The 13,118-nt window shown below is 39.3% G+C and overlaps 2 protein-coding genes across 3 annotated transcripts; one reads left to right on the top strand and one right to left on the bottom strand.

Moving 5' to 3' along the window:
- Positions 1 to 412: 412 nt before the first annotated feature.
- Positions 413 to 3,047, bottom strand: LOC138349774 (uncharacterized). 2 transcript variants are annotated; one of them, XM_069305917.1, is made up of 7 exons: positions 2,919 to 3,047; positions 2,042 to 2,167; positions 1,509 to 1,688; positions 1,273 to 1,374; positions 1,004 to 1,130; positions 763 to 890; positions 413 to 457 (listed from the first exon to the last, which is right to left on the bottom strand). In XM_069305917.1, exons 2-7 carry the CDS (start codon positions 2,162 to 2,164, stop codon positions 428 to 430), a joined length of 690 nt encoding a protein of 229 aa, XP_069162018.1. In that variant the 5' UTR covers positions 2,165 to 2,167; positions 2,919 to 3,047; the 3' UTR covers positions 413 to 427. The 2 variants fall into 2 exon arrangements, with proteins under 2 accessions (XP_069162018.1, XP_069162017.1); XM_069305916.1 differs by lacking the exon at positions 2,919 to 3,047 and adding an exon at positions 2,537 to 2,558 and having other exon boundaries at positions 1,488 to 1,688.
- Positions 3,048 to 4,952: 1,905 nt separating this feature from the next.
- LOC138353123 (uncharacterized) lies at positions 4,953 to 8,871 on the top strand. The gene is made up of 8 exons (XM_069305915.1): positions 4,953 to 5,030; positions 5,419 to 5,562; positions 6,412 to 6,606; positions 6,938 to 7,048; positions 7,146 to 7,272; positions 7,419 to 7,564; positions 7,853 to 8,164; positions 8,552 to 8,871. Exons 2-8 carry the CDS (start codon positions 5,449 to 5,451, stop codon positions 8,621 to 8,623), a joined length of 1,077 nt encoding a protein of 358 aa, XP_069162016.1. The 5' UTR covers positions 4,953 to 5,030; positions 5,419 to 5,448; the 3' UTR covers positions 8,624 to 8,871.
- Positions 8,872 to 13,118: the final 4,247 nt, after the last annotated feature.

Genomic DNA, 13,118 nt, shown 5'->3' with positions numbered 1-13,118 from the left:
CTAGGGAATGGTCGAGAGTCTACACTAGTCCAAAGGGAACGACAAGCCAGGGATCACATTCAAACCAAAGGCCATTTTTTTGGGCACTGGCTTTCTAGCTACACTGCTAGCCATTTTGAGCAAGTTAAAGTTATCGTTAGCAATCAAGAAAACCTTTACTGTCCACTAATTTGTACTCTGAAATTAACATGAAGACTACGACCTTTCGCCCCCACAGAACTAAATCTTGATAAACTAAACACCAGAACCATTTAGGTCACATTCTCTACAACACCCTGAATATAGCAAAGAGCCGCCGTAGAGACCCGATGGTCCGAGACAGTGTACAACTATGAAGGCCTTTAGTGATTAGACAGGTAGGATGTCTAGCCGGTGCAGCTCTGATCTTCCCTTCACTGGTTGTACAGCTTCCACACCCAGAAGTCAATTATTTGGTATAATTACCTGCGCATGTAGCCTGCGGGAAAAAGAAAACTTTAAATTATACTAGGCTTGCGGTGTTTACTTATCCAAATTCTTAAACACTAAAAATTGTGTTAAAGTATATGGGTCATGTTGCAATACTTAAGAGTGCAACTTTTAATTTGTACCATTATCCCTCAAAACTCTAGAATAACGCATATAAGAGGGAGAATTAAAGTATCAGCCGACAGGTTAAATAGAATACATAGTTTCCCCACTAAAAGACTAGCAGGTTCAAGCAGAAGTTTATAAGTATTTAAGCTTAAGACTTTCTATGGAAATAGAAAAGTTCATATTTACAACACTATTGGCGGAAGCTCCTCGACGAGTTGCATCAGTGTAGACCAAGTCATGAGCAGCTCGACACACGCGACGCTGGGTCTTGGCCGCCAGGGAGGACACCTTCACCACTATCCCTCCCTCACCATCTGGGCCACGACAAACATTTATAAATACCACTAAATTTTACTAGCGAGAACATCAAGTCAATACTCCAAGCCTCAGATACTCATTTCAAGCTTTACCAGTTATGAAAACTCACCCGAGTCGCTAGTTTCTCCGTCAACTGATGGAAGATGCTCGTCAATAAAGACGTGAGCTTTAGTTACCAGGTCATCAGCAGCAGCCACCACCATACGTCCAGTTTGGTACTCTTGCAGCTTAGACACCTGAGAATAAACAAATTTAAATCAATCATATCTAAGAGCCTAGTTAAATAGTGCGCCATGTAGGTCTTCACCCACCACACTAACCAGTACATTAAAGCAGAATTAAGGTTCCGGTAACTTTGGACTAGTAATAACTCCTTACAGTTTTCTCAGCCCGGGCGGTTAAGGCGCCCGATAAGGTCGATGTTGCTGTAGGGCAGCCAGCGACAGCCTTCAGCAAGTTCTCCCGGACATCACCTACTATCTGTAAGGTAGTAACCGGTTTATAGTTCTGGCTTTGAGTAAGACATTTAGAGCTACGCTAAATACATTGCAGTTTATTAAACATTTAAAACATTCTAATTAAACTTAACCCACGTTGTTTAAAGCTGGACTCGCCTCTGTGGTTGGTTTAGTGATGCTAGGCGCCCAGGTCTTTACAGTGTGGAGGCCGTGGCAGGCCCACTGGTCCACCACTGTCCAACCACCCACTGTGTGGCCCAGAGCAGACAGGGGCAAAGCTGCTGCCCGCATGCCCACCGAGGCTACACCTACTGCCATACCCACACACCTGTACTCCTGCAGACAAGTTACTACGACTTTAAAGTGCCATGTTTTTTTTTTAAGAGTAATGTGCCAATCTATTACATTTGTGCCTCCGCACCTTTATAGACAAGTTTTTCTAGTGGTCAAGATTGAAAAATGCACAAGAGACTGGTATGGTACCCCATGTATAGTTCAGGCATTATAACGCCCATTTAATTGTTAAATACGGTACGTCACTATACGGCAATATTAATTGCCCGTTATACCCATGGCATATATATGGTCTAGTTTCATAGAAAAAAAAAATTAATCTGAGGCAATTTGAGACTAAAATACCATCGTGAAATAAAGTCAAAACTAGTATTAAACGGTAACTTTAAACTAACCTGTGTCTTTTTGTACAAGTCCGTAGCTACAGTAAATGCATCATTGATAATGGGGAGAGACTGTAGTTCCGCGAGGAAAACTGTAGCTACTGGAGCCTCACAGTTGCCAGCGTTAGACATCATTCACTGGAGAATATGAACATTTTAATATAGGCTAGGAATATAATTGTCAATGTAGCTTTACACAGGTAGATAGTAACCCCGCCACCCACCGAACTTAAAAACACAAACACTTGTGCGCGTTTGTAGAATCCCTTCTCGTACTGAGGTTTTTGAACACTTACTGGGTACGTATCTTAAGAATTACAGTAGGCCTAGATAAATTACGTGGAAGCAACTTTAGAGCTTTCAGTGGAAAGTCTAGCAATTTAGGTAATATACGAAGATCCTAGGAAACAAAATTAAGTTTAAACCCTACCATCAGTAACAGTTATAGTGAACAATTAGGATCGTTTATTATACAAGTCACAATAGCATGATAAATAAAACACTCACACGGGCTATAATGAGAAGTCTAACCTACGCACAGTGATGTTCTCAACTGCGCCTTAGTCAACTGTACCGGAACATGGTTAACAAGAATTTTAACCTAGTGCTACTGCCCTCAGAGTATCCCGAAGCTTCTCCGAACACACAGAGGATTCACACATTTCCCCCCTTGCACTGAGGCTTTCAACCAAATGTTCTACCTCTATGCCCTTAATAACTTCCCGTGCGTAGGTTCGAACCCTTATCACGACCCTTGTGGATTTGGTCAAGTCAAGTCATTTTTTGCAATTAAGAGATACGCGAACGTTAAAAAAATACATTTCACCAAACTTAATTACGCACAGAAATCGGCAATTCTCTAAATACAGAATATTTATGACCACCTGACCTGGAAAGATCAATACCAGTACTCTACTAATTCCCTCTTGCTGGGATGGCCGCACGTTGGATACTGGCCCAACTGGCCTCGTGGTCCTTAATGTTACCTCAGTAGGGTACTTGATACTAATATGCACTAACAATACTAATTAATAAAAGCACATCTATCTTTGATATGATGAAATATTTACTGAAACGTAAGACTATTTTCATATCATATACGGTAAATGAGATTACACTACTAATTGCTAAACGCTGTAATAAATAAGTTACTGTATAACACAGCTTGGCAACTGTGGTTAAATGCTCGCCCTTCGGCATGAGCGCGTAATATATATACTATTTTTCATTATGAACATTCATAGATATACATTCTCATTTATATAGTTGCCTTAGACTATGTGAAGGGTTACAAACTTTGTGTTAAGAGCTAAATATCTGAAAATAAAGTCTTGTCAAACACGACGATTAGTCATACAGGAGTATGTGATAAGTAGCCTACACTGGCAAACTTTGGGTGCATTATGAGGATGTTTTCAAGAATACGGAAGTGGATAAAGTAATTTCAAAGCTCCAGGTACCTCATACCAGCAGGTCTGAAGGGACTAAAGACTGCACAGTGTATGGACACAGGTGTATTCCGCACATTGGTGTATATATATACAAAGATTTCTTTGGTTTTGGACTATGTTTAGGACTGAAGTATACTTACTGGTTGATCAATAAGTCTGTGATTGATAGGCCTGAAAAATGACACCAAACCAACCTTGCAACCCAAATACTCGTCTTCCTAGCAACATTGGTTTGTGTCTAATGTGTCTAGCTTAACACATTAGACGTGTTAAGTAAAAGTAAATGGAAAAACATGATGTTGTAGGAGTAGCGTTTATAAACTGGTTTGTAAAACCATAAAATGGTTTTATCAGCAAATATAACAAATGGTATAGTTGTAAAATATCGAAAAAGAGAAGGTTGTGTGTTGGAGAAGTGAGCTCTCGGACAAGGATCTCCAGCTAATCATTTAGCTGGAGATCATTTACATTTGTGATGAACTGGTCACATGAAGCTTCATTTGCCTGCCGTGTGCACCAATTAATCCAGTGAGTGGCGGAGAGCGAGGTTACAGTCGTGTATTGTACCTCCTACAGTAGGCAAAGTGTCCAAAAGCATTCGAGTTATTGTGATGAAATTTGAATATACAGTAGTAGTATTAGCGTCAAGGTAGATAGAACCTGACATACGGTAGAGCGCTGCCACAGCAAAAAGAGCTTCGTTTGCTTGGGTGACACCAACACTGAGGCCAACAATTCTGACAGGATAAGTGGCCTGTTTCCACTATGGATCATAGAGATGGGTTAAGTAGTGCAGGGGACATAGAGAAAGTGATCATTGTACGGAAGTGTATGCGGATGTTCTCTTCCCAAAATGTTTCCTTGATGCCTAGGGATGATTTTCGCGATTTCGGTACGCGATTCACATTTGAGGAGATTTTGTTTTCCCATATGTCTGGCAAGATGATAGACAAGCTCAATATGACTAGTATCGGGAACGGGTCTTATCTCCGGAAAGTATGCTGGTAGCTAAAAGCTACACAGGATCAGAATTATTCAAAGCTCTTTGTAACACTACGTAATACCACGTTTACGTAAACAATTTGTGTTTTAAAGTTAAAAAATTGGGTTGAAATAAAAAATAATAGTTTTGAAGAAAAAATACATAACAAATACAGATGTGTGTGTGTGTGTGTGTGTGTGTGTGTGTGTGTGTGTGTGTGTGTGTGTGTGTGTGTGTGTGTGTGTGTGTGTGTGTGTGTGTGTGTGTGAGCATGTGTGCACATACCAACACGCTGTTGCCAATAGCCATTTACAACACATTAATCATTCTATTTATTGCGATGAGTAGTATCAAATAATTAGCTTCATATAATATGAAAATAGGTTTGTGCTGCATGAAAGAGTTCCTCGTATAGAAATAAAAAATATTTCATTTATTAGGATTATTGTTACAGCATAATAGTATTCAGTAACCCAATGAGCTGACGATATGCCTGGTGAGAACAGATTGTTCAGTCAGCCTAGCGCGTCCATTTGAGGAGTATTGTGAATTGTGCGACCTTTTATAGGTAAGGTCACTGTAAACGCCTGCTTGTGTTTATTTTGGGAGTCTATGTATAGTGAAGTTGGAGAATCTAACATTAAGAATGCAGCTAAACTACGCTGTTTAGGTATAATTGGTGGTTTATATTTATGTGTATCTCACTTTGGGTCCCAGCTTTAGGTGCGATCATTAATCTATACCTCCCATAAAACTTGTGAACTAGATCTCTTCACGTGGGTTAAGATTGATTGAAGCCACGTTAATACTACAGCATGGAAATGGTGAAATAGTTTTTTATATTTTTCTTGTAATCTGTTGGGTTTAAAATAAAGGGGGGGGGGGGGAATGCATGCTCTAAATATAACTATATTTTTAATGGTCTTATCATTTTAACTTTTGAATGGTCTCTTCAGGTAGTAAATTGGTAAAGTCTAAATACGATAATGTGTACCAATACTGCCGGTCGAAGAGAGTCAAGATTCGTGAGTGACCTACAAAGGCTTCCTGTTGTCAACGAGAGCCTTGATTTGGTTTCAGACTTGTACGAATGGACAAAGGTTAGTTTCAAAATATTATGTCTATTTTGAACTACAAAGTGTTTTCGACAATACTTTATCGTGCCCCATGAAACTACACTTGCCGTTACATTGGAGCGCTAATGATTCTTGCGGGTGCACTTTTAAACATCACGTTTACTGTGTATATATATATATCTGTATGTTGACTACAATCTAAGTGGCGGTAGCATTCGGAGGGGGAAACAAATTTAGGGGCGGCTATTTGATTTTCATAAACGGAAGATGCTCTTCCAGGAAGCGGTTCTTGCCGAAAACCCCTTTTAAGAATGCTCGGCGCCTAATACCGACCCGGATACTATGCTCCAATAATGGCTGCAAAGTAGTTTTATTTATAAGTGCCGTATTAGAATTTTCTACCAGTACGCACGTTGGAAGGACTAGACTTTCTTGGATAAAATTGAGAAACCTTCATAGTGATTAAATGGCATAAAACATTTAGAACATTTGTTCTAAATTTGAAAGTTGCCACCCTCAACCTGTTGCACTGTAGTGAATACGCTTGGTCCGTACTAGACTCGATTGTAAACTTGTATCCCAAGTAGAATAATCATAACTAAATTTGTCCGGAAAGCATAAGAGAAGTCAGTATGGTACTGACAAACCTTTGATGAAACTAGGTTTTTCTAAATGGGTTTTTGCTTGCAGTAGTAGTTGCCTATTTTGTGATGGCTGTTAACACTTACGTTTTGACGTCTAATAAACATTAATGATCAAAGGTATAACTGTGCAGTTAACTACTGTAAATCTCTTGCAATGATTTTAAATATCAACTTGACTATAATTCCCATTATGCCTCCATTTTTAAATTTAGTAAAGAGACTTTTCCAGAATTATAGGTGTGTTGGCATGGCAGTGGACATGGCAGTGAGTGTGGCGTCACCAGGGATATGGGCCGCCACTAGTGTGCCCCTGGCAGTACTAGTCCACACAATGGGTGGCTGGGACACAATCGACGAGTGGGCCTACCTCAAACTCCAGACCATGAAGACCAGGGCGCCCATCCTCAAAAAATTTATCACATGCGTGAATATATTTGGTTCTTGACCCAGTTATTCTAAATGGCTGAAAGCATAGTTGGCTTACTTGGATAACTAGAGTTTAGTTATAAATATTGCCACTAGATTACAAATGGGGCTAGCTTGAGATTGGGCAAAGTATAAATGCAAACATGCGCACGAGTTTAAAATAGCTCGCAGGAGGCCTATGCCTCTTATTAAAATTCTGTACATGGAGATTGATCTGTAGCCTGGCAAATTGTTAGCTAGCTCTATCTGTAATCATCACTCTTCCCCCCCCCCCCCCCCGGCAAACAATATAAAAGTTGGAAAACTGAAATTTAAAATTTAATCGCCAGGTGATAGATGATGTCGAAACGAAGCTACTAAGAGTTGTAGCTGGGTGCCCAGAAATTAACAGTGTCCTACCAACGTTAACTGGTGCTCTGATAACTCGGTTTGAGAAAACTGTAAGTTTAATGGCTTCTGTAACTGCTTTAGACCCTTGAGTAATTAATGTTTAAAGGGTTGACAAGTAACTTTCCTTATTTGGTATCTAATGCTTAGGTCTCGAAACTAAATGAGTTCGAAACTGGACGTAGAATTGTTGCCGCTGCTGATGGTCTGATAGGCAAAGCTCACGCCCTCGTAGACCAGTATCTTCCCCCTATTGAAGGACCCTTCTGTAAATTTGGTAAGTTTCCAAGGTTTACTAGACCTCTGATTATTGAATGAATAACTGAGTAACTTGTGGGAATAAGAGCTATGCGTCTACAAAAATTAATAACCCCACCTCGCCAACCTTTCTACAGATTGTTGCGATTTTTTTTTCTACCATAGACATGCCCTCACGTTTCATACCCGATGAAGGGGTAGTCTGGGAGACTTTGACTCTGGCAATAAAATCACATCTTCGTGTCTACTGCGCTGCCCATATCTTCGTCCATAAAGACCCAAATTGTGATGATATTTCTACACTTCATATTGTAAGTATTGTATTATTACATTGTAATTCTCCCAATGATAAGTTAACCTTGATGCCTCTTGCACATCAGCTATACAAAAAATTGTTGCAGAAGATTGATAAATCACACGCGAGCAGTTTCCAGCCTAGATAAAAACAAAATCCTAGTCTTTTTTATTTTTAAGTAAAGGTTTGAAGCTTTAATATGCGGTGATGAATATATATTACAAAAACAATTAGTCAAATTTTAAAAGGCTGAAAAGTTAATAATAAAGTTACTCTTGAATTAGCGCAATCGTCTCTCTTCCAGGCTAGATGTGCCGGTAACTATGCCAAAGAAACTTTTTCTCTCGCGGTGAGAAATGTACAACCGGACGATGCAACACTGATGAACATCAGTGCACTCCTCTTCCTACACACGGCACACAACCTAAATGCTAGTCTTGAGGCCCTGGCAACGGTTACTGCAAGCCTCGTCACTGCCTCGCCCTCAAAGTTTGCATCGGCATCTCTCCTCTGCGCTAGAGATGCTGCAGAAAGGAATCTTAAGACGCTAGCTTACGTTTTTCTACTAGTTAAGATTTCGTGCATAAACGCAGAGACATGCGTCTTGGAGTTTAGGGTAGGTATTGAATGTGTAAGAAGGTAGTGAGTGAATGTAAACTTTTTGTTGAAGAAATTCTAAACTGTAGCGTTAACAGTAATATTAAAATTGGCAGTAGGGCTTACATAATGGTAAGGGAACTCCTGACAAAATTTCAGTTTTCGCACGAGAACGATCCTATTTTGGATGAGGGGGTGGAAGTAAAGCTATTTCTAGAATTTGTGCTTTCTTATACATGGTGCAAGACTGATAAATTAAAACATTCATCATTGAGATTGGCTTAAACGGGCTACTTGTTAAATATTAACAGTGACTTGCAAAAGACGAGTAGTCGGATTAAAATAGTAGCAGGTAGCTTAAAAATTCTCTACCGGCACAAGGTAGCCTCATAATTTACTGTTGCAGGTATGGTTGGCAGCGCTTCTTCAGAATGTTATGGTGGTGTTGCATCTTAAAAGTAGTGATACTTCATCTTGAATCGGTTTATTTAAAAGCCGAAGAGCTTTGCGATAAGTTGTAGCTGGCAATACTTTAATTTAATGTTAGCAATTTTTTTTGTAACTTGGTTAATTCTCAGTCTTCAATGTTTCTCAGGCGAGCAATAACGCCTTAGTTGACACAACTTGTTCTCCATAAATTGGTGTTAGATTAATGTTACTAAGTTTAATTTTTGTATAAATATTTGGTAATTATGGCAATTTGTTAGTTATGCTAGAATAACATGTTATACCTCTTATTAAAAGGTACCACTGTTCTTTGGTGTTTGAACATTTAAACTCTCAAATTGTTCTCTCCCATCCCTCCTATTCTGCCTGCGTTTATTACTTTAAATAATTAAAGGGTAATAGTTACTTGGGAAGCAAATATCCTATCGTGTTCTATACCCTGACGCGCCGACTGGGACAGTACTCTACTCTGGTTACAAACGGGGGTTTATTAATGAGGATTAAGCCACCTAAGAGTGGCATTAGTAGTGCGTAATGCAAATGGGAGATGTTAAGAGTATTCAACACTGCGCCTCAACCAAAGACTAATGGGGGACATCTGCTGGATGGGGTTTGCCTTATGGTGCCTCTCTGTTAGAGAGAATTGGTAAGTTGTTTAGCATGTAAATAATGTGTTTCCAGTGTTAGATCTGCTGCAGAAGCTATTACGTCTGCTCTATTAGTGTAAAGCAGTTGCCCTGGGTATAGAATATGAAGTTAGTGCTGGACAGAATCGTAAATGTCAAACAAATGACCGGCTAACTGAACTTCTATTCCAGAAGTTAGAAAAACTGTCATTTTTTTAGGTGAACTTCAAATATTGTTAGTCTAGAAGTTATCTAAACCTGTGGTGCTGAATAATTGTGAATGGGGTATGATACTCGTCCATTCAGGATAGAAATTGAACTTTTAAATATTTTTTTTTAAGGGGGGTGATGTCGATAAAGAACGTCTAATTTAAATTATAATAAAACAAAGCTTGTCGCCTTGGACAGCTTGGCTTTCACCTGATACTATTGAAATTGGCACAGCCCCCAACCCTCTCAATTTTTTTTTTTTTAACTTTGCGCCTTCTATCAAGCGACACTGATGGTGCTAAATAGTCTTCCCGGCTTGCTGCAGACTCTTCACGATTGGTTAATTCACTAAAACTTGTCACTTGAGCATTACAACGGCATTGCTAACTATGGCGCAAAAACAAATTGGTAAATTTAAGATGTGCTTTCGAAGAGACCATCGGCCTAGATAGGTTAGGTGAGTTGGCAAGAGCTGAAGTTCATTTTAGTGAACTTGAATAGGAAGTTCACATGCCTGTGCTATTAATCTCTCGTAAAAATGCCCTAAATTTCTGGATCTTGGTTATTGCTTTAGTAATGTTCCTTGGCGACTTGTCCCTTGGTGACTAATTGCCTCTAATGCCCGCCTCAATTTCTGGTGTGCATTATAAATCTCTTGGTAGTCTGACTACCTCTCCTGGTATATGACCATTCCAGCCGAATATTCACCCATCCGCCCAACTATCCTTATCACTCGTGGATACTTACAGTCCTGCTCCTTTTGTCGGAATTGAGTTGTTACTGTCATGCAATTCCTTGTAGTGTCCCAAATTTCATCTGTTAGTATATTTTGCTTTCCTCTGATCCTTATGGGTCATTTGTCCCTCATTTGAATTCTTGATTAATTCGATACATTTTATAATCGCTCGCGTTCCATTTATTTTTCTCGTGTTGGCATCTTTAGCGATATTTAGCGCCTTTTGAATACCCAGAGACGCAGACGGTGTTTTCTCGGTCTCCCATGTTTGGTGCCTTTCTAATAATCATATAATTCCCCTCCTCCTAATTTGGCTTTTAATGTCTCTGCGCGAGTAACATTTCGGGTAATTAAAGTGACTGGTCGTTACAAGAAATACTGTCACCCACAGGGTTTCCAACTCTTGGAGCCACTTGCTTGCTAAAACCGTAGTTCCCTAGACAAGTATGGCCTTTCCCATTGGTCGTTCTCTTATCACCGGAACAGGAATGTGAGATGTTTGATAGCTGTTGCGTATTGGCCCCACACAATTAATTCGTGAGCATTTATAATGGAACAGACCTGCGCTTTGTCAAAAGTGCAATGTCCGTTTTCAGGGTCAGATATTGTTTACCACTGAAACCTTGGTTTCAATTAATCGATTTACTAACAGAAGCATGCTAAATTTTCGAGACCAACCTAAAAGTAAAATATCTATGTTTATACTGACCTCTCCCAGGATGCAAGACAATAGTATCTATTTACTACGTGAACAGAGGCATCAGGTGAAAAGACACTGTCGAACAAATCCTGTCCTATCACACAAATCAAACCAGAGACCCTACGGCTGACTCGAATACACTGACAGAACCCATTATATTTACGTAAAAAAATATTCGGTACCCGCAAAATACTCTCCATGAAGCACATACTAAAAGGAAACCTCCCACTACATACAAACCTCCCACTACATACAAAACCTCCCACTACATACAAAACGTGTGCTTTGACAACTACTTGAGTATCTAGGCTACCATAAACTTGAGCAATACCTAACTACACGTACGGTAGAAGTTACCCCGAATACAAACCATAGAAAATGTAATCATTGAAACTGGAATTTAAGTGATCATTCCATGTCAACACCACCACTCGCTCATTCAAGTGTTGACGGACTACAACACTCTGAGAGGAAAACACTTTAACGCTAAATACTCTTCCCTAAAAAAGATATATACTAGTGCACACACCAAGACCAAGCTAGAGGTTCAAGATGTTGGAAAATTTTGGAAAGTTGTTTTAATCAGAATCTAGAGAGGACTCGTGACCAGACCACCAAGTGTGCCTTCAGCGTGCTCGAGTACATCACGGATGGTAAGACTCGGCCCAAGTTTGGTGTCATACCAAACGGTACCAATTGATAACGCACTTTACATAACCTACTCAGACCTAAGTATGCTTTGTGCAACGGTGGCAAATGCACTGAATATGCACCGAGTGCATACTTATATTTTTTAACATCTTAGTTTAGTTCATTTTTTATGCACCCCATACCCATTCTGTGGGCGGTAGTGGAAAAGGTTAGAGGCATATAATGGGTTTTGGGACTGTATTCCAAAATTCATTTAGCTAAGCAAGTATGGACCAATAGGACTTCTGCAGTTACCTTTGTTCTTATGTTCTTAAGTCTGTCTTGATGAGCTACTTAACAAATTTGGTTCATATTGTTACATCAATAATTGGTTCGACTGTACTTATGTAAGGTCTCTAAATTAAGCAACTTACATAAGATCATAATAAAGGTAACTGCAGAAGGCCTATTGGCCCATAGAGGCAGCTCCTATTTATACCCACCCAATCCCACTCCTATATATATCCAACCCATCAAATCTATAGCAATCGAGCAATAATCAGGTTCTTAACCTCATTTCAAACGCCTGTATGAAACTTATTCACACTTGATAGTATATGTAAAGGTTTATTTTTAGAAGATTCATTAATTTTTGAAAATCTATGCTATTTGTGATATGCAGATGCATGGTACAGTAAATAAATAAGTTTTGTATTCTTTTTAGAAAACCTAAGACTAAGTATTTGTTAGACCTTGAGAAGGTCTTGGTGACATGTGTAGTGGCAGAGCATAATGTGGCCCTATCTCGGAAAGCAGCTGATAGAGGCTGCAACAAGAGCAGTGGTATGAAGTGACAAACCTGCCAGACTTGCACAAAATTTGATGAGGTAATGCCATATTTGTTTCCACTATAAATACCAAGTAGTCAAACTTGATTGCCTTGATATAGTAGTGTCTACCCATCCCTCTTGCTCTACAGTGTACAGTATATAGTTTTTCTCTCCCTCTCTCATTCTCCTCCCACCCCCTTAATTTTTATCTCTGAGTTTGCATTAAAATCAGCTTGCCTACATTATTAATTAGGTAATCCTGGCAGGATTTTTTCCATTTAGATGTTTACATTTATATTTCTTGAGAAATTCATCATATTGGCTTGAAAATTAAGTGGCTTGTTCATGATCAAAAGTATATGCTGCTTACCTAAATAAGACTGTGTTGTTCATTATACAAAACTTGTGTATGATCATAAAGCACACTAGGTACACAAGATTGAGGGATGGAACATGAAAAGCTATACCTCGCTCCCAATAGACACTTGATAGGTAAGCATTCACCACAAGCCCATATTCTTCACCCTAATCAAACTCCTACCCACAATATACATTACTGTACTTGCACTACCTTTATTTTGTATTGTATACACTGGATACAAAATTTGCACATACAAAAATGTGCAAATTTTTGCCATTTATGCTTCCACCTTTATAGCCACCCCTATTGCTGGCTACAGGTGCTGACTCAGTGTATGCTAGAACTTGCACTACCATCTGTCTATATCAATAAGTGTGTATCTGCCTTTTTGTCCAAGGTTCAAAGCCAGACACTTGGGGCATCTCGCCCAACT

Source organism: Procambarus clarkii, chromosome 56 (assembly GCF_040958095.1).
Source record: "Procambarus clarkii isolate CNS0578487 chromosome 56, FALCON_Pclarkii_2.0, whole genome shotgun sequence".
NCBI classification, from domain to species: domain Eukaryota; kingdom Metazoa; phylum Arthropoda; class Malacostraca; order Decapoda; family Cambaridae; genus Procambarus; species Procambarus clarkii.
This window is presented reverse-complemented; position numbering and strand designations above follow the sequence as displayed.

What these genes read in the sequence shown, in the direction of transcription:
- LOC138349774 (XM_069305916.1), bottom strand. Translation starts at nt 2,164, where the DNA reads ATGATGTCTAACGCTGGCAACTGTGAGGCTCCAGTAGCTACAGTTTTC. An exon ending in CCGCCCGGGCTGAGAAAACT is followed by an intron (nt 1,131 to 1,272) that starts GTAAGGAGTTAT and finishes GTTTATTCTCAG; the next exon opens with GTGTCTAAGCTGCAAGAGTA. An exon ending in GAGCTTCCGCCAATAGTGTT is followed by an intron (nt 458 to 762) that starts GTAAATATGAAC and finishes TTTTTCCCGCAG; the next exon opens with GCTACATGCGCAGGTAATTA.
- LOC138353123 (XM_069305915.1), top strand. Translation starts at nt 5,449, where the DNA reads ATGTGTACCAATACTGCCGGTCGAAGAGAGTCAAGATTCGTGAGTGAC. An exon ending in TAACTCGGTTTGAGAAAACT is followed by an intron (nt 7,049 to 7,145) that starts GTAAGTTTAATG and finishes TCTAATGCTTAG; the next exon opens with GTCTCGAAACTAAATGAGTT. An exon ending in CATGCGTCTTGGAGTTTAGG is followed by an intron (nt 8,165 to 8,551) that starts GTAGGTATTGAA and finishes TTACTGTTGCAG; the next exon opens with GTATGGTTGGCAGCGCTTCT.